Source organism: Anthonomus grandis, chromosome 9, assembly GCF_022605725.1.
Source record: "Anthonomus grandis grandis chromosome 9, icAntGran1.3, whole genome shotgun sequence".
Classification (NCBI taxonomy): domain Eukaryota; kingdom Metazoa; phylum Arthropoda; class Insecta; order Coleoptera; family Curculionidae; genus Anthonomus; species Anthonomus grandis.
This window is the reverse complement of record NC_065554.1, coordinates 4,794,732-4,822,552: the sequence shown is the minus strand read 5'-3', so window position 1 is coordinate 4,822,552 and position 27,821 is coordinate 4,794,732. Positions and strand designations below refer to the sequence as shown.

The 27,821-nt window shown below is 32.0% G+C and overlaps 1 protein-coding gene across 2 annotated transcripts in view; it reads left to right on the top strand.

The window, feature by feature from the left end:
* LOC126740126 (nephrin) overlaps positions 1 to 27,821 on the top strand; it is a 357,279-nt gene that overhangs the window by 315,651 nt on the left and 13,807 nt on the right. For both annotated transcript variants that reach the window (XM_050446042.1, XM_050446043.1), the window contains exons 13-18: positions 198 to 485; positions 17,209 to 17,384; positions 17,441 to 17,692; positions 17,748 to 17,913; positions 18,338 to 18,508; positions 24,116 to 24,261. In XM_050446042.1, coding sequence (XP_050301999.1) covers positions 198 to 485; positions 17,209 to 17,384; positions 17,441 to 17,692; positions 17,748 to 17,913; positions 18,338 to 18,508; positions 24,116 to 24,261 — 1,199 coding nt within the window. The remainder of the gene's footprint in view (positions 1 to 197; positions 486 to 17,208; positions 17,385 to 17,440; positions 17,693 to 17,747; positions 17,914 to 18,337; positions 18,509 to 24,115; positions 24,262 to 27,821) is intronic.

The window sequence follows — 27,821 nt, the reverse complement described above, 5'->3', positions numbered from 1 at the left end:
AACTTAACTAAAAAAAAAACAGATTTTACAAAAAAAAAATAAACAAATACCATCGTGCATAAATTAGTTTAAATTACTCTGTATTATATTGCCTATGACAGCTTTATTTTGTAACCATGTAATAAAGCTAATACAAGATCTTATAGAAAAATCAACCACAATTTTAATATCCTATTACTTCATGCAAATTTTTCCAGATCCAGCATCAATAATCCAAACTAGCGAGACGGTAATTGTGAATCCGAACGAAGAGGCGACGCTTTCATGTACAGCGGACGGCAATCCACTCGCAGACGACACAATAACCTGGAAAAGAGACGATTTTCCAGACTTCGAGGCCAGAACGTCGATTATGTACGATAAAAATGGAACTTCCAATCTGAGAATTACCCAAGTTACCAGAGACGATCTCGGCAAGTTTCAGTGCATTGCGAATAATGGAGTCGGAAATTCTACTATGAGAGAAGTTATGTTAATTGTTAAACGTAAGTTGTATTTTTTTATTGTGTGCTATTATTATATTTATATTAAGCTTTAGATCTTTTTAATTTAGATTAAAAGTGGCCAGAAAAATTTTAATGTTATTATATAGCCCCAAATTACAGCTCTACATTTTTAAAATCAATTCTGCAACACGCTAATCACAAATTATAATTAGGAATTAAATGATTGACATAATAAGCAATACAATTAGTTATATTAAAATTATGATGCAAATTTACTTTCTCTCTATTATCTATCCTCAAAACATTTTATAGGGGCTTTGTAAATTGACGATTAAACAAGGCAAATCGATTTTCTACAAAATATTTTTTTACCTTTATATTAGAAGAGAGTAAACCTCAGCTAAGCATACATTTTTTAGTGTGATAATCCATCTTTATTTTTCTAGTCCTAGAATGTCTCATTACTAAACATGTTTGACTTGTATGCAGATTATATACAATCTTGTCTATTGCATAATTTTATTGAAAATGAGCTTGTATGTAGTTTTTTTACAAAAAAACCTCAAAATGTTTAAACATTTATTTTAAGACGAAAAAAATCATCCATAATCCTCAAAGAGACTTAATTTAAGTATGAAAAATAAAAGTTTTAGTCATAGGTATCTAAAATCTAAACATAAAATATATTGAACAAGGTGACACCTATTACGCCGTCTTACACGGCATCCTCAGCCTGAATCCACATTGATACGTAATTACGGATCCGTTGGGACTACGTGATTGCTATCAGCCAATAAGAGACCCAAAATCGAATCTGGTATTGGCTAATAGCAATCACATGGTCCCAACGGATCCGTAATTACGTATCAATGTGTATTCAGCCTCAGACCTACATAAAATATTTGAACCAGACACTAATATACACCTGGAATAAAAAATTCAAACGTGCACATTATTATATATGTTACGCTCAATAGTCGAATTCGGGCATTGCCCGAAAAAAATACGCAATTCTAGTTTTGAGCAAGAAATATTTCCCAAACCCGAAAAAAATATTTTATACGACTATTGAGCATTTTAAAATAAACAAAACTAGTTTTGCGCAATATGAAATGAACAAAACTAGTTCTGTATATTTCTGTGTTATCAGCACTAGTTTTGCTTATTTTGCAGCCTCCCAAACCCAGCTAAAAAGTAGGGTTATATTTATGTTATTGTTTTAAATTTATTTCGTTTGTGCTCGTGAAATTATAAATATCACAATTATTTTAAGTACGATATTTAACCATTTATCTCTATAAAAATGCAAGCTGAATTCGAGTCACAATTAGTTCGGTTATTGGAGGCTTCAGGTACTCAAAAACATAATCTTATGGGGAAAGATCGTTACCTCACTATACTTAATGATGTAAAGGAGGCAAATTTGTGCAAAGCCCAATCAAAACCCCTATCTGCTAAACAGTACAGAAGAATAAAGCGTTTTGATATAATAAGAATAAGTGGCATGGAAAAGTTAATGAAAAAATGCAAAGAAGATTCTGATGCAATACTATATTTTGTTTCCACGGATGAAGTGTTTCCTATCGTTCACCAGGCACATATTTCTACGGGTCTTAAACGGCATAAAGGTATGTCTCGGAATAACACTAATTATTTACTAAATCTAATGTTAATATTCTACAATGCAAGTACCGCCCCATTGGCTACACAAGCCGTTAAAAGCAGCTACATATTACAAGATCCTATTGGCTAGTTTAGTTTACAAATTAGTTTGGTTTAGTTCAGGTTGGTTTGTTTACCTTAAGTTGGTTTGATCTGGTTTGTTTTGATTTAGCGTGTCGAATAATCAAAAAAACTAACTTAAGCTAATCATAACCAACCTGGATTAACACAAACTAATTTGTAAACTAAATCACCCAATAGAATCCTGAAATATGTATCTGTTTTTAACGGCTTGTCTAGCCAATGGGACGGCACGCTATGGTGCGTCAGGGCGGTACTTGAGTTGTACAATATTAAATTAATTTAGTAAATATGCCTCCCGCTACCGGTATCCAAACAAATGCCAGGAAATTGTAGGACAAGGACAAGAATTAACAATAACTTATAAGGTTAGTTAAAATTATTAGCAACCAATAAACTAATATTTAAGGCCGTTATTTGCAAAACTCCCTCTTTGCTATTTGATTTACTTTTCAGGAGCCACAAAAAATATTTCAGCTTTCATGTAAATTATATTTTCGGATTTTTATATTTTTTAACCAATACAAAATATTCATTTATAATAAGTAATGATGATCGTAAATTTGAATCTCTTACAGTTTTTGAAAAAATATTTTTTTTTCGCAAAGAGAGAGTTTTGCAAATAAAATAATGATAGAAACTCATTAAAATTTTTTTTAAATGAAAAGTTTATTAATTAACCAAGAAATAACTTGTTACAAATATTAAAAAAAGTTTTTCAAATAACAACATTAAGTTTCAAGTATCTTCTTATTCAAAAAACCAAGAAATAATAGAAAAAAAATTAAATAATTTTAGTGTCGGTTTCGTTCTCACACAAATATTGGTCACTTGTTATCGTACTTGCAGCAGTTTGCTTTAGGATATTTTTGTAGAAGCCTAACTCTGGTAGTTTTCTCCAGTCTTCACCATAATGCTTAACCAGTAAACTAATAATAGAAGCTTTATCGCCTTTAAGTTTGTTGCTTAGTGGTACTTCACCTGGTTCTAGGGATGAAAACGAACAATTTATTTTACAAACACTTTTAGGCGTTCCTGTGTTATTCAATTAATTAATCTCACCTTGAATTAAAACTGTTTGTGCCTTTTTATGAAAAATAAATCGTTTTGCGTTGCTAAATTTGAAATGTCAGGCTCCAGGAAATTTTACGATTTTTTTTGCTTTAGTTTTCCAGTCTTGTACGGTCCAGTCAACACCTATTTTTCTAACTGTAGCATGTTTACTTATTATAGGGTCGTAATGACTGGATTCTACAATAGCGGGTATTTTTTTTACTTCCTTTTCTATTAATCCGAAAACTCTATCTGGGGGGATAAAAGAGTGCTCTACAATTGGAAATGTGAGCTCAATATTTTTAATATTTTCTGGAGATTCTTTAATAGCGGAGTTTAAAAATGATTCTATCGTGTCATTCCGTTTGCATTGTTTTGCTAAAATGTAACACCTATCTTAAATCATTTCTTATACCTTAAGAAAGCAAAATTGCCTGGTCGTCAAAAAATCGTAGTGTCCAAGGGGAAGTTTAGGGGTGGTTTTAAAAAAAATGACGAAAAATTTTTTTTGCGTAATTTACATCTGCGCGATATGCTTAATAATTGGTGAAAGTTTTGTTTTGAAATTCCAAAAGGAAGTATTTTATTTTTAATTTTAAAATATCTGTGGAACACGCTCTTATATGGAGTTCCTCAATATAAAACGGCCCGTACTGAAACATCGAAATTGCAATATCATTTACACGAAGATATCTCAAGAACGGCAATTCTGATCAAAAAAACATATTCTATAAACGTTGTAGACTAAAGATCTGGGAATCAAATGTTTTTTTGTTTTTTAAAATCCGATAAGTAGTTTTCTCAAAAAAGGCTAAAACGTCGAAGCATGTCGTTACGAGCGCGCTCCGCCGCGGACATGCGAGGAACGTTGAAATTCGCTTGACTGCTCGCTTAGCTGGCTTGGTAAAGCCGCCCTTAAGGATTTTCAAGCACATACGGTCACTTTTTGGTTAAAATAGCGCTGCTACAATAGCGAGCTTTCGAATTACTAAGATATTTTATATGTAGCTGTTTAATTATAACAACATAGGGGCTTTCAGTTTCATTTCAATATTTGTAAATATATTTTCAAAGTAATTAGTTATTTTGTTAATAAAGGTATTGTTATGTAATGTATCTGTTACCGTAAAGACCCGATTTCAGTAAAAAGTAGTTTTTAGTAGGAAACCCCCGTTTTGGAAATAGATATAAAGATGGATTAGGAGAGTCGGGTTAGGTTGTGTTGGATTGGATTGGTTGTATCCATATACGACCAGTCCAATCCAACACAATCCAAGTTAACCAACCCTCGTAATCTATCCTCACAGTATTTTCAAAGCGAGTTTTTAATAGTGAAAAATCGGGTTTTTAAGGTAACATATCTATTTACTACTTGCAGCATATCTAGATTTTAACACAGAACATAATAATAATTATTATTGTTAATACCGTTTAGTTTATTTAGTTTGAGACGGTCTTTGTGACAATAATAATAGTAATAATAATAATAATAATAATGTAGTAATAGGAAAGCTAACATACATTATTGAATACTTTTGTGTCGATGTTCGATGATTACCTACTTTTTCTATCTCTGTAAAGAAAAAGCAAATAATAATTGTTAAATAATAATAAATTCTTAAAGTAGGTATTATAAAATTATTTTACCTAGTTTAGTCAGACTCTGACTGGTTGTATCGCAACCTGTCAGTGCATGAAACGCTGGTAAACATTTTGTCATTGAACTGTCCATTTTCAATTCATGAATTGCTCTAAACCTTTCAGTTTCTTTGGTTCCAACTTTTATCTAAATTTTTGAGGTGTATTTACTGGTAGTATATTGGTACATAACTTTCTATACTTTAATTTGTATGATGAAATAATTTGGGAGCTTGTAAAAAATTTATAGCAATTTTTGTGCCATTTTACGTTTTGTTCCTTCAACTCATTTAAATTTAAAAATATATGGTTTAATAAAGGGTCATTGCTTTGACTAATGTTCATGCGGATTTTCGTACATTCAACGAATTTTTTTTTTGATTTTTGTTGAGATTCATACAATTGTTCGCCTTTTTGACAAAAAGCACAGAGCTGGTAGTTAATATTAAATTTATGCTTTCATAGCAGATTGTTTTTCTTGTGAGTTCTAATTTCATTTTTGAATCTAGATCACTGTCGGAACTAGTACTGCATATATCCATTATGTCTTGACTCTAGAAAAATATTAGATGTAAAATTACTTGCTTTTGTTGCAAATAGAGGTATTAAAAAGATATACAAGATAGATTCAATGACAATAATAAAAAGTAGCAAGAACAAAAAGGGATAAATTCAAATCAATTAAAAATTTTACTTGCGCATGAGGAAATTTTTCGCGGATTAAATATAAACACAAATATAAATAATACATAAAATATTAATGCAGATGTTAGTAAACATATTTTTAAACAATAAAAATAATATTTTTTATAAAAGACATTTACCCAAAATAAAAATTTTTAGGAAACTAGCTTTGTTATTAGATAAAAGTACCAACAACTGAATAAAATTTTTAAAATAATGATTGCGCTAGTGCTAAAAAGTTTGGCTATGCTCAAACTTTCCTATTATCGGCATAAAAAACTACATAGTAAGAACTACATTCTAACAAACAATAGACAGCATAAGTACTCACCTGTATATTCATCTCTAAAATGACTTACGTATATTGAATATTATTATATGTTTGAAAAATCGTCAATGAAAACTAAAAACTTCAACCTCAACACTAATAACCACTATTTTGTATGAACCAACACAATAACACTATTATTTAATTTCGCAAGCTTCCAACCTTCCTCGCATGTCCGCGGCGGAGTGCGCTCGTAACGACATGCTTCGACGTTTTAGCCTTTTTTGAGAAAACTTCTTATCGGATTTTAAAAAACAAAAAAACATTTGATTCCCAGATCTTTAGTCTACAACGTTTATAGAATATATTTTTTTGATCAGAATTGCCGTTCTTGAGATATCTTCGTGTAAATGATATTGCAATTTCAATGTTTCAGTACGGGCCGTTTTATATTAAGGAACTCCATATAAGAGCGTGTTCCACAGATATTTTAAAATTATAAATAAAATACTTCCTTTTGGAATTTTAAAACAAAACTTTCACCAATTATTAAGCATATCGCGCAGATGTAAATTACGCAAAAAAAAATTTTCGTCATGTTTTTTAAAACCACCCCTTAACTACCCCCTGGACACTACGATTTTTTGACGACCAGGCAATTTTGCTTTCTTACGGTATAAGAAATGATTTAAGATAGGTGTTACATTTAAGCAAAACAATGCAAACCAAAATCGTTCCTAGAAGGAATATCTTCGCGTTTAAACTCTACTATAAGAAGCCAGTAGGCTAACATTGTCATGTGTTCTTGTTTTGACCGCCGCACCCATCAGCGAACAAGTAAATTTTTGTGACAGAAGGCTCAAATATTTTGGTGTTTAATGCATGCCTAACTGCCGAGGCTATTGTATTAGCATTTTTTTGAGTATCAATTTCCGTCCATAAATACGCGTTTACGTTTGCGGGTGTTAACTTGATGTTAGACTTTCCAGATACTATAGTAAAATTGTTGTAATTTATTTGCTGGCTGAAAAATGCGGCTTGGTCTGGTAATCGAGGCAGGGCCAAGTTTTTCTGGCAGTCAAAGGAAAAAGACACTGTGTTTGGTTTTGGATGTTTCAAGAGACGGAAGAACGCCTTTGCCTTCAATAAATGAACGTGATTCTCTGTTGTTAACTTATATCTTTTTTCAGCTGACGTTGTCAATTTTAGTTGCTCTTTGAACCGTAGGCACGTTGAACAGCAATCTGTAAGTGGAGTTCCAAACGCAATATTGTAATTTGCATTCACGAATTTTCTAAAATAACTGTTTCTAACGTGCAGATCCTCAGGAACGCGTTGTTGATAGTAAGTATAAGGCTTTTTAAAATTTAAATCGCATGGTAAATAGACATGCACACTAGCCTTGCTCCTACAATAGTGAGATTCTGCACATGTTAAAGATTCTATATAGTCTTTTATATGTTTACGTTTTTCATCGTTCTTGCGACCTACTCTGTCCCCTCCTCTTCGTTCTTTCGGGAGCTCTCCATTTTTGACAAGTATTCTTTGGACTCGGTTTCCATTAAAATTCGTAAGGCCTAGAAACGTATTTTTGCATACTCTTATCAATTTTCCATCTTTCAAACGAACATTGTATTGAATCGAGACTTAAGCGTGATTGGATTTTCCTCTCTTCGGTTTATGTCCTTTGCAACAGTTCAGTATGAGATTATGCTGGTCTATTTTAGATCTAGATTCATACATGTATCCATGGAATTGTTTAATTTCATTCATTGTTAAAGTTCTGCAAAAATACGGTTGTCCGGGTTTACCATCGTGACCACAAGTTGGAAAGTTTGGAAGCACGTGTGGTGTATGTCTGAAAATAATATAATTTCAGCTAATTAGTTACTATTAAGCCGATTGAGGGCCTTTTTTAAGCCATACCTATTCTTTTTTTTATCAGCCCTAGCGTAGTTTTCCGGTTGTCGCTCTTTCTTGCGTGCTTTTGCTCTTGGAAAATCTTATAATCATTATTTAACTCATCTATAGCAGCAAATCGCACCAAAAATCAATTGATATTACACGTCAATACACAACTAAATTGCTATTAGAACTAAAAATTTATTGCATGGCGTTAGGCACAAGAATAGCGTGCTTATTGGTTGATGAGCAAATAAGCAGTTTTGCAAATGAACTGTGAAAGCAAAGAAGGAGTTTTGCAAATAACCTGCAAATTTGTACTAACTTTTATATGAGAAAGAGGCAGTTATGAAAGATTTTAACGATAGTAATACGTTCCTTATTTAAAACCTGTTGAACTTGGCGAAAAAAGTGAATTTTGATTATTTTGTCGATTATAGACTTTTGCAAATAACGGCCTCATTTAGGTTATTGGTTGCCCATAACGTCTTATTACCGGGATTTATTCGGATACCGGAACCGGCACGTTAGATCTCAATCTAGAATTTTTTTATAACGCATGCACTTTGTTTCAGCATTGGAAGAAGAGTTAAAGAAAAAATACGCAAACATTACTAGAGAAACTATTAACATATACCTAAAACTGTGTGAAATATGTCAACTGAAAAAAACGGCACCTAGAAAGGGAATCGTTGTTAAGCCTATTTTAGGTAAACTAATGAATTCTCGGTGCCAAGTTGATCTTATTGATATGCAGACCGACCCAGATGGAGACTACAATTTCATCTTGAACTATCAAGACCATTTGACTAAGTTTTGTGTTCTACGCCCAATGAAAAGTAAAACTGCTGTGGAAACTGCCAGAAACCTAATAGACATTTTTTGTTTATTTGGAGCTCCGTCAATACTTCATTCTGATAATGGCCGTGAATTTTCCAATCGGGTCATTAATAATTTAAAATGCCAGTGGCCACATTTGAAATCGTTCATGGAAAACCGCGCCACTCACAGAGTCAAGGTTCTGTGGAATGGTGTAACAGAGATGTGCGAGATGCTTTTATATGTTGGATGTCCGATGAAAATACAAAACACTGGGCCGATGGACTGTGTTTCGTCCAGTTAAAAAAAAAATAGAAGCTACCACAGTGCAATTAAGCGATCCCCATACGAAGGGCTATGTTTGGTTGCACTCAGAAAAATGGTTTAAAGGATACTGACTTGCCCCAGGATTTAGTTTCTTCTTTGGAAACTGAAGACGATCTCGAAAAACTGTTAAATGAAAGCAACGAACTTCAAAATACTATAGGATCTATAAATAAAACCGAAACAGTTGAAGATGACGTACAAGTTTCTATGATTCATAGGGAAAATATGGCAAATAGTAAAGTGCAAGTTCTTATAGTCAACAAGGATAATATAGATGATACCGAAGTGCAACTTTCTATTATCGATTTAAAAAAATATGACGGATAGTGAAGTGCAGGATTTTATTTAAGAAAGAGAAAAAGGAGAAGAAGAAACTTCTAAAGTTAGTATAGCCATTGAAAACACGAGAAATGAAAATGAACTTTCGTTATGTACTGTATGTCAAAAGCCTAACACCATCGTGGAAAATTGCTCAAAGTGCAAAGGAAAAATTCATGCTGTCTGCAGCATTTTAAAAGTTAACAACGAATTGGAATCAGAGTTTCAATGTTTTCTTTGCCAACGCTCCTGCGATATAATTACAAATCGTAAAAACGCTAAAAGAGGTTTAGAGGTACAAGCCAATTTAATGCTCGCCTAATCAAATAAAAAATTTAAACCAGCCTCAGTTGGCGACAATGTCCTTATACGCATACCAGACGTGGATCGTTGCAGATTAGCACCACGAAATATAATGGCAGTTGTTCAATTAATTGATGATGGGTTTTACAAATTAGCAACAAAGTCTGGAATTTTACAAAAACATTTTTGTATAAACGAGTTTCAGTTGGCTGATAATAATATTTTTATAGAGAACAACAATTTTAGCGACAAGAACGACAAAGAAATATCATTTAGAATAGCATCATCCAATATATCAGGGTTAAGACAAGGATTTATTTCATGTATGTGCATTAAAAAGTGTATTAGCAGATCATGCTCTTGTTGAAAGAAAAATGTCCTCTGTAATTCTAAATGTCATCATTCAAGCTCTTGTTTAAATAAATAATATTTTTAAATTAACTGGATACTTAGCAAAGAATAATTATTTATTTAATTTTGTATTTGTTAGAATATTTTTAATTTAAATAAAGTAAATTTAAATACCATTTCCAACTTTATATCTAATTTATTCCGATGCTGGCGCTAATTGAATAAAAAAAGCAGAATTAGAGCTGGTTATTTAGAAATATTCAAAAATAGTTTTGTGCATTTGTTTTAGTTTTGTTTTGTTTATTTTGTAATGCTCAAAAGTCGTATAAAATATTTTTTTCGGGTTTGGGAAATATTTCTTGCTCAAAACTAGAATTGCGTATTTTTTTCGGGCAATGTCGAATTTGACTATTGAGCGTCAACTACTAAATCAACCTTGAATTGATTGATCATTTTGATGATTGATTTGAAACTTGAATCAACCACTACAACAACCCGTGGGTTATTGTAGTGGTTGATTTAACACCAAACAAAATCCATAGATGTTAAAACAAATAGAATAATTTAAAAAACCACAAAAATGTCATTAGTTGGCGTTGCAGAAATAAACAATTAGTTATATGTTCCTGTAATCTAATCTGCAATAAACATTCTGAACACAGAGGATTGTGTTGGATAATAATTTGTCGAACAAACTAAATGTGTTGTTTGGAGTTACACAAAGATCGATTTTACGGCCGCTCCTATTTGTTATTTTTACCATGGATTTAAACAAATGTGTAAGAAACTGAGGCGCCCAATTCCATAACTCTTTAGATCCGTGCTAACCAATTTTACAGGAGAAGAGAAAAACTTCGGATTTCTTGTAAGAACAAATTTTTGTGGTTTAAAATGAAAATACACATTTATGACAACTGTTTATTTAAATATTTCTTACTAAGTAGTAAATTTTTGTTTAAAAAAAGTAGTTATGGACAAAAATAATAGGGATATAACAAGTTTTGCTACCGCACCATGGAACTAAAAAGTTTTGTTTCAGTATCTGTAGGATTTAGGGAGTTTTAAATAAGTAAAAGTTTATAATTTAAAAACAAATATTTTTTTTAATGAAACTTAACAATTAAATTACTAGTCCATCGTCTTCTTCCATGGGTTCCATTCCTTCTTTTTCTTCTTCTTCTTCAACTTCTGTATCATGAAGTGACTTAATGGCATTGTCAATTACTTTTTTATAAAATGTTAAATCGACCTCTTCAATGTTTTTCCACTCTAAACCAAAATGTTTTTTTAATAAAGCATCCACATCCTTAAGCTTGGCTGGTTTTACTGCACATTCCTTAGGAAGAGGCTCCAAATTTAAGGTAGCCAAGGTTTTTCCTTTTTTCAAAATGGACTTGTATATCCCGAAATCGCTTTTGTAATTTACTTCCCCCTTTACGAACACTGCTTGAGTTCCTTTTGGGTTCCATTTCTTTAAAATTGAAATTCTTTTACATGGAGCAAACTTAAAATGCCACTGCCCAGGTGGCTTTATAACCGATTCTATAGCTTTTTTCCAGTTAAAAATTTGACAATCTTTTTCGATATCAAGCACAGTTGAAATATCGGAAAAAAATTTCCTGTATTCATCAAAATGAACTATAACTCTTTTTTCAATTCGTCCGAAAACACGATCCGCCAATAAAAAAGAAAGACCAACCACAGGAAATGTCACAATAATTTCATTCACTATAGAGTTAGAGTGATACAGCCAATACATCAGCATACCCATCATTGTTACGTTCTTGTTCTGGCCAGGACACCCATCGCAAAAAAGTTTAATTGAGGTCACATCAGTCAAGTCTACCATAGAAAGTTTATGATGAACTAGTGAAGATATTTTATTTGAGCCCTTAGCGCACACATTCTTGGTCCAAGTAAATGAAGTGATACTTTCCTTAGTCTGTTTGTCATTAGAATTTCCTTCACATACTGTGAAATTGTATAGATAGAGCTGCTTGGAATAGTAAGCTGATTGATCCGGGACTCGGGGCAACACAATATTTTTTTGACAGTCGAAGGAATGTTTAAGAATAAAGTTATCTTGCACAATTTTCGTAGTATTTTCATAGAATTTTTCATGAAATCTTCGAACATCTTGCATAGACAAGTTTTCACAGGCAAAAGTACTTTTTTTATGATGACATTTGGGGTGTCTAGGTAGAGTTTTAGGCTTATACCTGCAATAAAAAAATATTTTAAGTACCTACCTAACTAACTATTAAAAATTTTTTTAAAAGATTACCTTTGAACTTTATCTTTTGCTTTCTTCCAGTTTGATGGATTTCGCAATTTCTTTCGGCCACTACCAGGTGTAGCAAGACAAAATAAGTCTTCCATATCACAATGTGTGTAAAACTCTTTATATTAACAAAGTTTTAACAAAAACAGCACAAATTAACTTTCAAGCAGTGCACAAACAAAATCAACGTACCTATTTATACCGCAGTCAAAACAAAACTAAACCATAAAAATATTATTTGTGGAACACATGCCTGTAAGATCTCGCGGAGCAAAACAGTTTTGATTCCGCGTATTATTACTGTGGTGTAAATGGAAGAAAAGAGTTTTGCAAACGTTGCAGGCCGACCCCGGTAGCACCGTGGGCAAAGCGTTCACGATGCAATCGTGTGGTCTCGGGTTCGAATCCCGGCATGGGCATGGTTGTTTGTGTTTGTCTTATAAAAAGCAACGGAACCCACGTTAAACTGTAGGTCCATAAACAACAATATTGTGCGGCCGTCGAAATCCGACGCAACTCCATTGTATTTGAGGAAGAAGAAGAAGAAGAAGAAAACGTTGCAGATTAATGGATTAAAACACTTTTGAAACATTATTTACATAGGATTAAAAAAGTTTTGCTACCGTTACTACTTTTTCGAAGGCAATTTCTTTGGGATTTATCAAGTTTTGTGGCCAAATAAATTTGACATCTTATGTCAAACGTCTTAAAGAAGACAGCGCCACACATATGTCATTTTTGAATAAAAATGGATTTAAGCAGTTTTGCAACTGAACGCCTCAACTATAATATATACCAATACGCGAATGTGTTAAAACTAAACGAGTGGTTAATAAATATTTTTAATTATTTGGTAAATAATGGGTTAAAAATGTCAGCAATTATGTATTTCGAATCAAATCGTGAGTGGGCCTTTAACAATCTTCATATTAGCATTGATGGGAGTAAAATAAAATCTGTCAAAGAACTTTAGGCTTAATTCTAAATCAAGAACTTTGGTTAAGGTCCCAGCTAGGTAAAACTGTGCAGAATTGATACATGTCTTTAAGAAATCTTTATAAAAACAGATACTTTTAAGCATGAACTTAAATATACAACTTTATGAAACGCTGATTTTATCTAGCTGTAACTATTGTAATTTTATTTATTACCCGTTTGTGGACGTGATTGATAAACAAAGTAATTAAGAACTTAAAACTCTTGCATTTACTTTGTGTGCGGCTTAAGACTGCGTGACCAAAGTCAGCGACAAACTTTCATAGCTGAAATGGCTTAACATGGAAGGCAGGGTAAACCTTTACTTTGCGTCTTTTTCATTTAAAGTCTTAAAAAATAAAGCGCTTATGTATATTTATGAAAAACTAATAAATAGAACTACTATTCATGATCAAAGCACACGTTTTTGTAAACATTTTCAAATTCCTCAACATAAGACCGTCTTATTCCAAGGCACATTTTCCTATTTAGCTCCGAAACTTTTAAACGCAAAATTGCTTGACAGATTTGACTTAAAGGTGTCTTTACAAGCATTTAAAAAATATATTTAAGTATACTAATAGTATCTCGTTCTTAGAGTAAACTTATTTTACACTAAGGTGGGGTGGTTTGGCACGGGTTGGGGTGGCGAAGGATTGACGTATACAATGGGGGATAGTTTTGTTATCCTGCAGGATTGGCAATCTGAGGCCAATTTCAGTGTTGCTCATTTAAATCTTTGCTCTATAAAAACCGGTTTCGATGAATTTCTAAATTATGCCAGTGAATATGACTTTGATATTTTGGGAGTTACAGAGACTTGGCTTACACCAGATGATGATAGCTTGATTTTTAACATACCTAATTATAATTTTATAAGGAAAGATCGGAATGGGCGAGGTGGCGGGGTTGGTTTCTTATGCAAAGAAAGTCATTAAGTTCTCTTTAGTAACATTTCCCCATATAACTAATGAGTTTGAGTATTTAAGTATAAGATTTATTGCAAATAAAAGAAATATTTTATTAGTAAATATGTATAGGCCACCCTCTTCTAGCATGCCTACATTTCTTGAACTTGTCGAAGAAATTTTTACTTTATCTGTTCCATGCTATGATAGTATAATTTTTATGGGGGACTTAAATACAGATTTACTTAGACCAACTGCAGGAACTCAAAACTTTAAGTATCTTTTGGAAGTATTCGATCTTCGCCAACTGATTAGTAACCCTACTAGAATCAACAATCGGTCTAATACCCTTATTGACGTCATTGTAGCTAGCAGTATTAGCTCTCAATCTACCTGTATATTGGAGTCCATATCTGACCATAATCTAGTTCAAGCGATTTTAAACTTACCAAAATCTAAAATATGTAAAAAAGTTGTTAGGTCCAGGGACTACAATAGTATTAACATGACTTCATTTGGGGAGGAAGCCCAGCAGCTACAGTGGCATAATATTTATTATATTTCTGCCATTTATCTAAAAGTGTCATTACTTAATAATAATATTTTCTATTTAATAAATAAATACGCTCCGTTTAAAACAAGACTATATAAGGATAGACCATTTACGCCGTGGATAACGAGTAATATTAAATATCTAATTAAATTAAAAGACAAAGCTCGCAAAAAATATACTCGACAAAACTCTCGTGAATTTGACATATTACAGGCAATTAAATAATTATACTAAACACGCAATTAATCGCGAAAAAATTACTTTTTTCGAGCAAATGTCTATAGAAAAGGGTAAAGAATTTTGGAACAAAGCAAAAAAACTTAATTTTTTTCCTGAAAAATAATTTTTTTTTGAACACCGTGGGCCCTACTAATTCAACATCATTAGAAAAACAAGGTCAAAAAAATAAAATAGGGTCAAATGCAATAGATGGTGATGGAATTTCCATTAGAGATCTTAAACTATGTCTTCCTTTTTGTCTTAAGCCATTAGTCAATATTTTAAATTCCTGCATCTTAGAAAACCAATTCCCCGATGATTGGAAAAAAGCGATACTCATTCCCTTACCAAAAATACCTTGTCCAACAGATTATAAAGACATTAGGCCAATAAGTATTCTGCCTGTCATTTCAAAAATCTTAGAACGTCACGTATATAACAAAATAGCTGACTATGTTTATAATTTAAAAATTATTCCTGATTGCCAGTCAGGATTTCGTAAATCTTTTAGTACTATAACAAGTCTTATCAGTATTGTTACTGATATCAGGTTTAAAGAGGATTCAAAGGAAATAACTTGCCTAACTTTTGTAGATCTAAGTAAAGCATTTGATACCATAGAGCACCAAATGCTTTTGGCAAAACTGCACTATTATGGTTTTTCGGCAAATGCCATAAATTTTTTTAGCGCTTATCTTAAAGATCGGTTACATTGTGTCCGAACGGTGAATGATGATGAATTTAAATTTTCAAGGTTTTTGTCATTTAAAAAAGGGGTGCCTCAGGGTTCCATATTAGGCCCCTTACTTTTCTCTTTATGTGTTGCAGACATGAATCAGTGCATCGAAAATTCTAAGCTGCACCAATTTGCTGACGATTCCCAAATTTATAATTCTTTTAAAATATCAGACGTTCAGGTGGCACAGAATCAAATTAACGACGACTTAAATTAGATTGCTTGGTTTGCTAAAAACCATAACCTCAAATTTAATGCTTCAAAGTCATGTGCAATGTTTTTTTTCACAAAATAAAAGTCATCTTCTAGAATGCATGAAAAATTTTAAAATTAATGTTAATGGAACAGTTATACCAACCATTGCGGAAAAACGTAATCTAGGGGTTTTATTCGATTCAAATCTCAGCTTTGCCTCCCACATTAAGAACAAAATTAAAATTGCTTACGGTCATTTAAAAAACTTATATCAATACAAAAATCAGTTATCATCAAACACCAAATATTTGCTTTGCAATTCGCTTGTACTGTCTTTGGTGGATTATGCAGACATTGTGTATGGCGACTCACTAACCGTATCTCTGTCAAGAACGGTGCAAAAACTGCAAAATAGTTGTATGCGTTTTTCCTTTAATATATCGTATAGGGACCACATTACTCCTTATCTAAATTCACATTTTATAATAAATATGAGAAACAGAAGGAAGTGTCATATGTATAATTTAATTTACAAAATAATTAAATCAGGTCAGCCGCCATATTTAAGAGACTTATTTTTTCACCATGATTATACTATACACAATGTAAGAAATCCTTACTTGATTAGAATTCCATTTCATCGAACATCAGGTTTTAAAAAATCATTCCAGTATGTAGGCATTCATATGTGGAACAAATTACCGGATTACATTAAAAATAGTTCACCAAAGAAATTTATTGCATATGTTAAAGAAATTCCTCTTAATTCTCAACTAATATAGGCATTTTAACAAATTCACACCACCAAATTTTTATTAAAAATATAATTTCATTATTTTTATTTAATTGCAACCATATTATTTTTGAGTTCTTACTTTTTAAATCAACACTAGTCTTGTTGATCTTGCAGGCATAAAAATAAAATTTTAAATGGTTCATTTTGGAATATCTATTTATTTTTCCGTCATGTTGCCCTGGTTTGCCAGCCTCGGCTCGTGTTTTTTGCCGCCCTTCCTCCTCTCTGTATATTGCACAAATGGTACTTATATTAATGTAATTGATATAGTCAATTATTACACTATATTTTTTTTGTTTTTAGCTTTTATATGTTTTTAGGGTTTAATGACTTATTGCTAAATTATTATAATTGGGAAAGTCTTTATTCTTCTTTTAGTTGTAATTAGGTTAGTATGTTTTAACGGTCTGAGCAGCACATGCGCGCTATCTCGTGTATGTGTTATACTCTTAGCATTGTGTAAATTCTTGTAATAAAAAATGTAATTTTGTATGTACAATGTTTAAGTGGTAATAAAAGTATTTTTCTATTACCTTTTCCTTTGAGCAGAATTTGTTATTTATTAATGAACAGCTATGCTGAACTTCGTGAAGTATAAAATAAAGGCCATTTATTATTATTATTATTATTAGTTCTATTCTTCAAAAAGATTGCTTTTTGTTTAAATCTAATTTTATTAATAAATACCAATAGATAAACCAGAAATCGATGAAAGTCCATCCCTACTTAAATTCGCCAGCGATGCTGGTGAAACAGCAAAAATGATCTGCAAAAGCCAAGCATCTCCTTTAGCAAGATACACCTGGGCTAGAAATGGTAGCCCAATAAATGTCAATACTTCTGGAAAATACTATTTCACCTACAAACAGGTATATAATTACTTGAATTATCACATAAACAAAAAAGCTAACTTACTTACTTACAGATTGATCAGTTAACCTCAGAGTCAATCCTTTATATTAGCCATATAACATCAGCTGACTATGGTAGCTACGAATGTGTAGCTAGAAATGAACTAGGATTTTCTACAATATCGCCTAGACTAGAAGTAACATCGCCACCCGACACCCCAAGTCTCTTGGTAGTTGTAAATGTTACTCATGATTCTGCAGTGCTGGTTTGGACTCCAGGTTTTGATGGCGGAATGACGCCTTCGTACCGAATTAGATATAGAAAGGTAAGCAAAAGGTTGTAAAACTTTAAGACTTAAAAATGATGAAATCGATTTTCAGACAAATGAAGATGGATATAAATACGAGGATGTACTACCACCAAATGCAACTACTTATACAATAAGAGGACTAGAGGCGGACACCCAATATGTATTTTCAATAATGGCGTCCAATAAATTGGGCAGCAGCAAGTATATGCCTGATTTGCTTTCTGCAAAAACCTCAAGTACGTATATGCAAAATTATTAATTCCAAGCTAGAATTGACCTAGTAGTAAAACAAAATGAACGATTTTCGTGATTCATTTGAGAAAGTTAGAAACATATCTTAATAAATTATTTTTAAACATTAATTTTAATTTTTAGACTTTAATAATTATGCATGTTGCCTTTTCAATTCCCTTTTATGACTAACCAAACTAACTCTCTTTCACGCTGCCTCCTACTAATAACAGATAAGATTCCTCCGTCATACTCCAGCCCGAGCTTGGATGAACGAAACCTTAAAAACTTTCCCGGATTCCTAATTATAATAGGCACCATAGTAGGAACTTTACTAATCCTGATGAACGTCCTACTAATCGGCTGTTGTCTGCACAAACGAGCAAAAAAACGCCCCGCAGGTAATTTTTTTTTTATTTTTCTTTATAGCGTTCGAAGGAGATCATGTCGAACAAGTGTTGCCAGAGGAAATGTTAGAAAAGGAAGATTTATCAAGGGTGGTTATTATCAGTGTGTCGGTTATAGGAGTCGTTTTGCTTGTGGTGAATGTAGGCTTGGTAGCCGGATGTATGTTAAAGAAAAGAGCCAAAAGGATAAGAGGTTAGTTTTTTTTTCTTTTATTTTGTGTGATTATAAATAACGCGACAATTTTATTATTACCGTTTTAAAATAAAAATACAGATGAAACAGGTATGAAGTAATTAAAATAATACAAAGATAATGATTTATATCTTGTAAAAACATAATTTATATACCTATATATCCAAGCAACACAACATATATTATTATCGTTTAACATATATTTATTCAAGTATTTTTTAGTAAATTTTTGTGTTTGGTATATTTATTAACCGTATGTAGTCAAGGCATATTTATTAAACTGTAGAATATACGTATATCATATACGATTCAGTTTACAAAAGGGAGAAAATTTTTGTGTGTTTGTATTAATTTTTGAGTGTTTGTATCTTTACTTTTTTTTACATAACCCTAAGGTTTTCGAGTAAAACGTGAAATAAACGTAGTTTATTTCTCGAAACCAAGGCGTATCGCTTTGTGCTAGTTGTGCTATTTTTTAATCGCAAATAAGTGAAAATTCAGCTTTTTAAGATAAGTCATTAGGTATTAAAAAAAATTCATTTGTTTTGCCTTTAGACATTTTTTTATTATCTAGGTTCAAAAATAGTTTTTAAATTAAAACGATTAATATATATTTATCAGCCGTATATGGTCAAGGTATATTTAGTTAACTATAATATACGTATGTCATATACAATTCTGTTTATAAAAGAGAGAAAATTTCGGCATTTAGAAAAATTGATAGGGAATTTACATAGCTAGTCTTTGATCACTTGATCATTGCACCTCAAATATGTGATAAAATGGCCCCAATATCACATTTATAGCACTTTCATACACGTATATACATCTTATAGTGTAATAATGGAATATCATACACAAAGAAATCTAGAAAAAAATAGGAAATGCATTAACGCGTATGAAACAATAATTATACCAAATAAGGTATACCAATAAAAAAACTGAATAATACATATTTGCTCAAAATTAAACAACGATTTAAAAAATAAAATTTATTTTAGAGAAATGCAGTGGTGTACTTTTTTTCATTAAATAATATTTACGATAAATCCCTTATGGACGGTATTGGTAAAAACTAATTTTTTTCTTTGTTTGTATATGATGCCCCGTGATGCATAAAACACATCTGCAAATTAAAAAAAATTCATTCAATTAAACGCTTTTTATAAGCGTCTTTAAGTAGTATACAATATACCATACTTAAACGTTTAACATTTATAAAATAATAATTTAATTATTAACATGTAATATACCTTTATGTTAAAAACGAATAAAACAAAAAAATAATACAAAAATCTCATCCATTATTCTCCAAGAGACCAACATACAAAATGGCTTTTAAAGGCCTGACGATACTCTAACTAGAGCGAAAAACGTGTAGCTTGTGATTATATGTTGTGAGACCGTGACTTTGTGTTTTTCTTTGTTTTCGTCTATAATATTAAAATCCTCAACGTATATCATGCGGATATTTTATCCGATATTTATAGTTGCAATGCAACCAAAAATGTACATCAAATGTAAACCGAGAACAAACGTTTATTTAATTATCGTGCGCTGCTTGGGTATTATCAGAAATAATTACGTAGGAAATTTTTGAAGGTTATTAGCGAGCTTTCATTTTATAAGAAATAGTAAAATATATAAAATGAAAAATTTGGATAATAAAACTAAAATACAAACACTTACAAAATATTAATATAATTTTATGAACGATATTGTTTTCTCTACTACAAGATAAGAAAAAGTGTATTTTTCCATATTGTAATGTATATAAGCCTTTTATTACGAAAGATTAATACGAAATCAGATAGATTACATGATGACTGACCTTGAAATCAAAAAGTACGTTAAATAAGTAAAAACATATCCCAGAACAGATGTCAGTAGTAATCACAACCCCATTTTTATGGAATTCAGAATAAAGCGTTTCACAAAAGTGAAACATAACTCCTTAAATAAAAAAATAGATGTGAAGAAACTTAACGACATAGAATTCCAAAAAAGAATAGGCCAAAAACTGAGAGGGACTTTGAAAAAGAAATTGCTGCACCAGAACAACTAGACATAAAGGATACGGGGGATAAATTAAAGAATTTTATAGTGAAAGTTCGGGAGCGGAACATTGGGTTTGCGGGAAACAAATATAGAAAAGAGTGGATACCAGAGGAAATTCTGAAACTCATGACGGAGAGAAGGAAGTATATGCAAGGGGTTGTATCTGTCTGAGAAATGCCGAGAAACTGAGTAACTGCAGCAAAAACATGATTCCTTTAAGCAGAACAAAAGCATGTGAGTGGGTGTTAAGAAGGAAATCAACAAATGGTAAAAAAGAAATCCTTAAGGTTAGAGACAAAAATGGGCAACTAATATCAGACAGAGAAGAGATGTTACGTATAGTAGAATGGTTCCGTAAAGCACTAAATACAAATCAAATACCTATAATCTAGCAGAACACACAACGCTAAAAGTCTTAAACCAAGGCTAAGAAGACATTCCTGATATCATCGACGACGAAATATGACATGCTCTAAAGAAAATGAAGGATAACCAAGCTCCTGGAGAGGATAAAGTTGTTATAGATACCATTAAACTGGGAGGAAACGTTTTAATAAATGGAATAAAAAATCTCTTTAATTTGTGCCTGCAGAGCCACGATATTCCCTTGTACTGGATTAACTCATTAATAATCCGCCTCCATAAAAAGGGTGATAATACAGACTTAGAAAACTATAGGCCCATAAGAATTCTAATTCATCTGTACAAACTCTTCACTCGTATTATCACCAAGAGACTGAAAGGAAATTTGATTTCTGCCAGCTGAAAGAACAAGCTGGCTTCCGCTCTGGATATGGAACACATGATCATCTACGATGCCTTAAGATCTTGATAGAAAAAACGGTGGAATACAATAAACCTCTTATACGGATTTTTGTTGATTTCCAAAAAGCATTGGACACGGTAAAATCAACTTCAATCCTTAGAACATTGAGAGACAGCGTGCAGAATCGATTACATAAACTGCAAGATCATACAACAGATCTATGAAAATGCAACAACAATAGTAAAACTACATACTATCACAAAGAAAATCAAAATAAAAAGGGAAATCAGGCAAAGAGATACTATGTCTCCAAAACTGTTTATTGCAGTCTTAGAACATGCATTTAAAACTTTAGAATGGGGTGACAAGGGTGTGAACGTAGATGGTGAAAAACTAAATAACATAGTACTTATAGCCGACGTTCAAAGACGCTAAAGATGTGCTAAAAAAAACTACAACGCGCTACACGGTACCTTGGTTTAAAAATAAACTATAACAAGACTAAAAAGATGACAAACTTGGTACCTAGTGTTTCAATTAGACTGGAAAACACCGAAATTGAGATCATAGATAAGTACGTTTACCTCGGATACGAAACAAGAATTGACAGAGATAACCAGACCACCGAACTGCTAAGAAGGATATCACTGGGTTGGGCCGCGTTCGGTAAACTCAATTATATATTTAAAAATGATGTTCCAGTTCACTTTAAAAGAAGAGCATTCAATCAATGTGTACTTCCGGTTTTGACGTATGGCGCAGAAATACTAACTCTCACTAAACTAAGTATGAAAAAACTAAAAATAACAGAACGTAAAATGGAGAGGTCTATGCATGGTGTGAGGTTGAGAGATAGGGTTAGAAATGAAAAAATACGAAGAACTGGCGTCGACGATATTGTAACACGCATCGCAAAACTTAAGTGGAAATGGGCCGGTCGGAATTGCGAGACGGCAGATGGACTAAGAAAATTTTGGAATGTAGACCAAGATCGGAAAAATGAAGTAGGGGAAGACCTCCAACTCGATGGACGGACGACCTCAAAAGAATTATCAGAAATTGGGTTGCAACTGCACAAGATAAAAAGACATAGAGACTTATGGAGGTGGCTTATGTTTAACAATAGACGCGTTTGGCTCGATGATGATGATGAATAGTATATCTCCAGATATTACGTTAAGTAACGTGCTAGCTGGGAATAATTTGCAGCGTTCACAAAACATAATAAAATCTAGAATCTGTTTTAGGATCAACTCATTTATATGTTTGCATTATTTTTATTTTTAAATGGATTTTATCTATTAAATGAATAACTATGGCCATCTCAAAAGTTTAAACCTGAGCTGCCCCCCCAATACACAGAATTGAGAAAAAATTATTGATATTCTCATTGGCCAGTACTTGCACTATAAGTTAAATCATCCGGCGTCAACAAAGGTGGGAATCATTAGGTCACTATATAAAGGGGCGACCATAATTTGCAATAACAGTGACGACCTTAGGATGGAAATAGAAAATATCACCAAGAACCTTTAACAAAATGGGTATTTATTAAAGTTGATCAAAACAACAACTAAGAAAGCAACGGTAATAAAAAGAAGAGAACCGCAAGCCAAGAGGAATCCTCACAATTTTTAACGATCTCGTACACAAGGGAACTTCAGAGAAAATCCGGAGAATCGCTCGGAAGTTCAACGTCAAAACTGCCTTTACGTCGAATATAATCATACCAGAGATGAGACCTAGAACTGTATATATCGAATACCATGTGAATGCGAAGACTCACGTTGGTATGGAAAAAGGAGCACCAAAAGTGGATCCGAATAGGAGAAGTTCTCAGATTAGGAATTGCAGAATAAGCGTGGTTTAACGGCCATATCATACATTGGGCACAAGCAAAAATTATATGTAAGGAACAACACTGAAAAAAAAGAAAATGTCTTGAAGCAACGTACATCGCGCAATATCAAGGAATCTTTAGGCAGCTTAGTATCAAAATTTCCAACATTTGGAGACCTTTACTCAGTAATACTTAAGTCAAGGCTCTGCACAATATAATGCATTGCCTCACATACAAGTTCTACATGACTACGCACATCATTAGTATATAAGCCCGTAGAATAGTAGTAGTTGTTGTTAGTTTACACTTAATATGGTTGGAGATACATACCAACCGAAACGCCGTATTAAATTTAAAAATAAAGGCATTGCTAGTTCAAAGATTTAATTATTACTACTGTACCAATGTTAACCACATTTATAACTCAGTTAATACATCATACCAGAAATAATAATTTAAAAAAATTTCGGAAAGAGCACAGTCATTGAGTTGAAAAAAGGGCTTTAAAATTCAGTAGTGCAGCATGCAATCACATAACAAATGATATTATTATTGTTAATCTGTAAAAAATAAAAACAGCAAATATCAGGCGACCGAAGGCGACCTCTCATAGAAGAGAGGAAGAGGTGTTGCCATTATTTGGACAATGCGTGGTCGACTCCCAACCTGTATATCTAACTGTACCTCTTCAGAACCTTTAAATATAAAAGTTCTTAAAATATTACTTTTATTGGAATGTAATATTTTGTAAACAAGAACCTGAAAGGAATAAAGTCTTTATTAATATACTATAATTAAAAGTATTTCTTGGGTACAGTTTGTTTAAACTACTTTTAATTTTTTTATATTGTATTTGACATTGAGCATAAAACTTTTCATAAAATTAAAGTTTTAACAGTCATACATAATAAAAGAAGTTAACATTTGTTTTTTACTTATTTAGAACAAAGTAACCAGACCAGCAAGTCAGCTACTATCGAAATGTACGCTCCAAGCAGCTACAATGATACAATGACGGGCGAGACACTTTCATCTGTCAGTGAAAAGAGTGAAACATACTCGAATGAAGAGAGCAATAATGAATATGTGGTAAGTCTTGTTATCTTATGACTTTTGATTAATATTTTACAAACAATTTAAGAGCTTAAACTGAGTACAGCAACAACAGGGGCCTTTAATTTTAGTTGTTACAAATCTTGGTATGTTTTTGATTTAGTATTTTTTTAGATAATCTCTATTTAAATTGTAGTTTCGTGGAAATAATTGAAAAATGAAGTTTTTTAAGAAAAAGTAAATACGCGAAAGTTAATCTTTAATATTGTGCTGCCCGCATTAAGGATTGTCATGATGCCCTCCAAAGAACTACACTCGAAGTTATTTCTAGAACCAAGAAGTGTATTGAAGTTGGCGGTGATATTTTCAAACCATTCCTCTGAACTATTAACAGCGAATTTTCATTTACTTGCATTGAAAGTTATTAAATAAAAATTATTTTAACCACTAGCATTAAATTCAAGTAGTTGTATCTTAGGAACTATTAGGGTTAGGATACATATTTATATAAAATTTTCTATTCTAAATTTTGAATACTAAAACAGACCAAAATGTCCACCATTCCTTCTAAAACACCCTCTATATGTATAACATATTTTATGTCTAGAACAGCAACCCCTGATTTAGTACTATTATAGTGTTTGATTATTTCAGATTTTCCCGGTTTACCGTCTTTGGTGTGATATATAGAGGATACAAAAATTGCCGTCTTTTGTTCGCTTCAGTACATATAATATTGTTGTGACGTCATTAGAAAAATCCAAGAGATAAAGACTTTTATTTGCCTGAATTTCTAAAAAAACATTTCTTTTATTTGTTTTTAAGTGTACCTTAAGTGTACCATATATAAGAAAGGTTACGCTTTTTTAAGTCGAAACGAAACCCAAGAGGCAAAAAAAAATTCTATTAAAGTCAAATATCTTCGGTATATTAACCAGATTATATTAACTTCTAACAGTACAAAACATTTTTTTTTCAAAATCTTAGAGCCACTGTTTTATCAGTTTTCTTTTCGTTCGTCGTAATTCATCCTATTGTCAAATCTAAGATAGGATAAAAGAATTTCAAACCTTATCAAAGATATTGTCAATCTAAATATTGGGTGACCTGGAGGATTTTTAGATGTTAAAGCATATAGTCATGGGAAGATTTCATTATTGAAGATAGCACGAAAAGTCCAAGCAAAGCCTTTAGCTCGACTATATTAGTGTTTCTGTAGCTATTGGATTTGGAAAAATTTTCTCTCATAGAAGTCATTTTTAAATTTGTCCAAGTTAAATTTTTTTGAAGCATTTGATTATCTACTAGAAATTTCCAAATATCTAATTTAGTAGATTTATTTACCAGACTCCTGCTATATGCCATTAGAGCTGGCAATCCTTTGATAATGTTATGTTTTCGGGTTCTTGTGTTCCTGGGAGGCTTCTTCGCTTGCCACTGAAAACAATGTTTTCCCTGGAATATGTTTATTTCTGCTTGTAAGGGATCGTCGGATATCTGTACGAACTAAACTCTTCATCGCTGGAGTCTTCACTTTCTTGAATAACATAATCTGGATCTTCGTCCGAATTATCTACAACATTTTCAGCCTCTTGGTCAGTATAAATATTTATTCTCGGAACGCCGCATTGTTTGTATTTTTTCAGCAAAATCTGGGTCAGCCAGTGAGTGAAGATTATTAGTAAGAAATCAAGTATTTTGTATGCAAAATACAAAAAACTTTATTTTTTGTCAGCACGCAATCTGTAACAATTGGTCTGGGAGACCTTCTATAAAAACTGGGTAATTCGTAACAACTGGCTTTTTAGACCTGTAGGTTTCGCTTTGCCACTATGCTGAGCATAGGCTAGTGGGAAGATATGTGAAAGGATGTACATTCTTGCCGTATTTAGCAAAAAGTCTACGTGCTTAGAGGTCCTTATTTAGATGGAAAATCCTCACATTTTCTTGCAATGAATACAAAAATTGGCATTAGTTTTAATTGTAATCTTAGGTTGACAGATCATGTAAGTCATAAACTTAAAGGATTAAACTGATTTAGTATTAAGAACAAAGAACTGCTTTCTTTACAGATTGTTAAAAACTAAAAAACCCGAATACTTTCGGCAAAAAATACTAGTTAAAAATAACATACAACTTGCCCGCTAAAAATTATAATAGTAGTAAATTAAACTGGACAACCGGTTTGAAAGATAATTTTCCTACTCGCTTAATAAATTACCTAATGAACTTGCGGCTAACTTTTTGTATTAAACTTTATCTTCTTTATTCTTTGGAGGAGTTTTTTACGGCTGCATTTAATTAGTTATTATTATATAAATAAAAATACTATCACTGTAGGTTCATACGATATCTTAGAAAGATATTTAGAATTTCGCTGTAGATATTTTTTTATTGTTAAATATAAATATTATTATCATTTTTATACGCATATTCCGTAAATAGCAGCTCTGCTAAATTTCGCCGAGGTTAAAACAAAGTTTCTTTTATTAAAATTATTAAACTCTTATGAAAATCCGAAACTACTACTACACTTACTTATGTAAAACAATGATGAATAACCCAACAAAAAAAATATTGAGGAGACTAAACAAGCAAAATAGGCATAAATCACCAATCGATCATTACGCTTATAACAAGGATTGTCCGGTATATGTATATCTGTTGATTTCTGTTTTTTTTTCTTAAATGGTTCAGAATGCGCCTTCTTTGTTAAATATTGCCAATACAAATATCTATTTTGCTTAGCATTGCAGAGCTTAATAATTTAGTAACTGATGTATATGATATTATAAGAGTATCAGAGACTTGGTTAAATCCAGCTATCTCATCCAGTAATGTATCTTTACCCGGCTTTTCATTTTATAGGAAAAATAGAGTTAACAGGATAGGTGGTGGTGTGGGGGTTTATGTGAGGTCCGCCATTCCCTGTGAGATTGTCAACATCGAGATCGATGTAAGTTTTGAGTTTTTTGTTCTAAAACTAAAACTAAATGTCTCTAGTGCAGCATTGATTATGATTTATCGTCCTCCCCACACAAGGGTTTTCAACATTCTTGAATTTTTTGATGATAAATGATATAATGGGTGAATCAAATTCATGATTCAATGTTCTAAATGCTTACGGATTCATTCAACTTATAAACGAGTCTACACGTATAACTAGCTCATCAGCTACATGTCTTGATCAAATTTTTATAAATTGCAGAAATATTTGTCACAATAGTGGCACTATAATTTCAAATATAAGTAACCATAACTATATGTCATTCTGTACTTTAGATATAAAAATGGAAAAACCGAAGCAAAACATTATTAGTATCCGTTGTTTTAAAAATTTTAAATTAATTAATTTTGAAACTGATTTGCAAAATATTGCTTGGGACCACTTATTTTACATTAAAGATATAAATGAAAAGGTTTTATTCTTGCAAAATAACATAACTTTCTTATTTAACATACATGCCCCAATTAAACAAATTAGAGTTAGTAAGAAGCCAGCCCCATAGCTAACAGATAACTTAAAATTAATTCTTTATGAAAGGAATAGAGCACTTACGAAATATAAACAATGTAAGACACCTGAAAATTGGAGT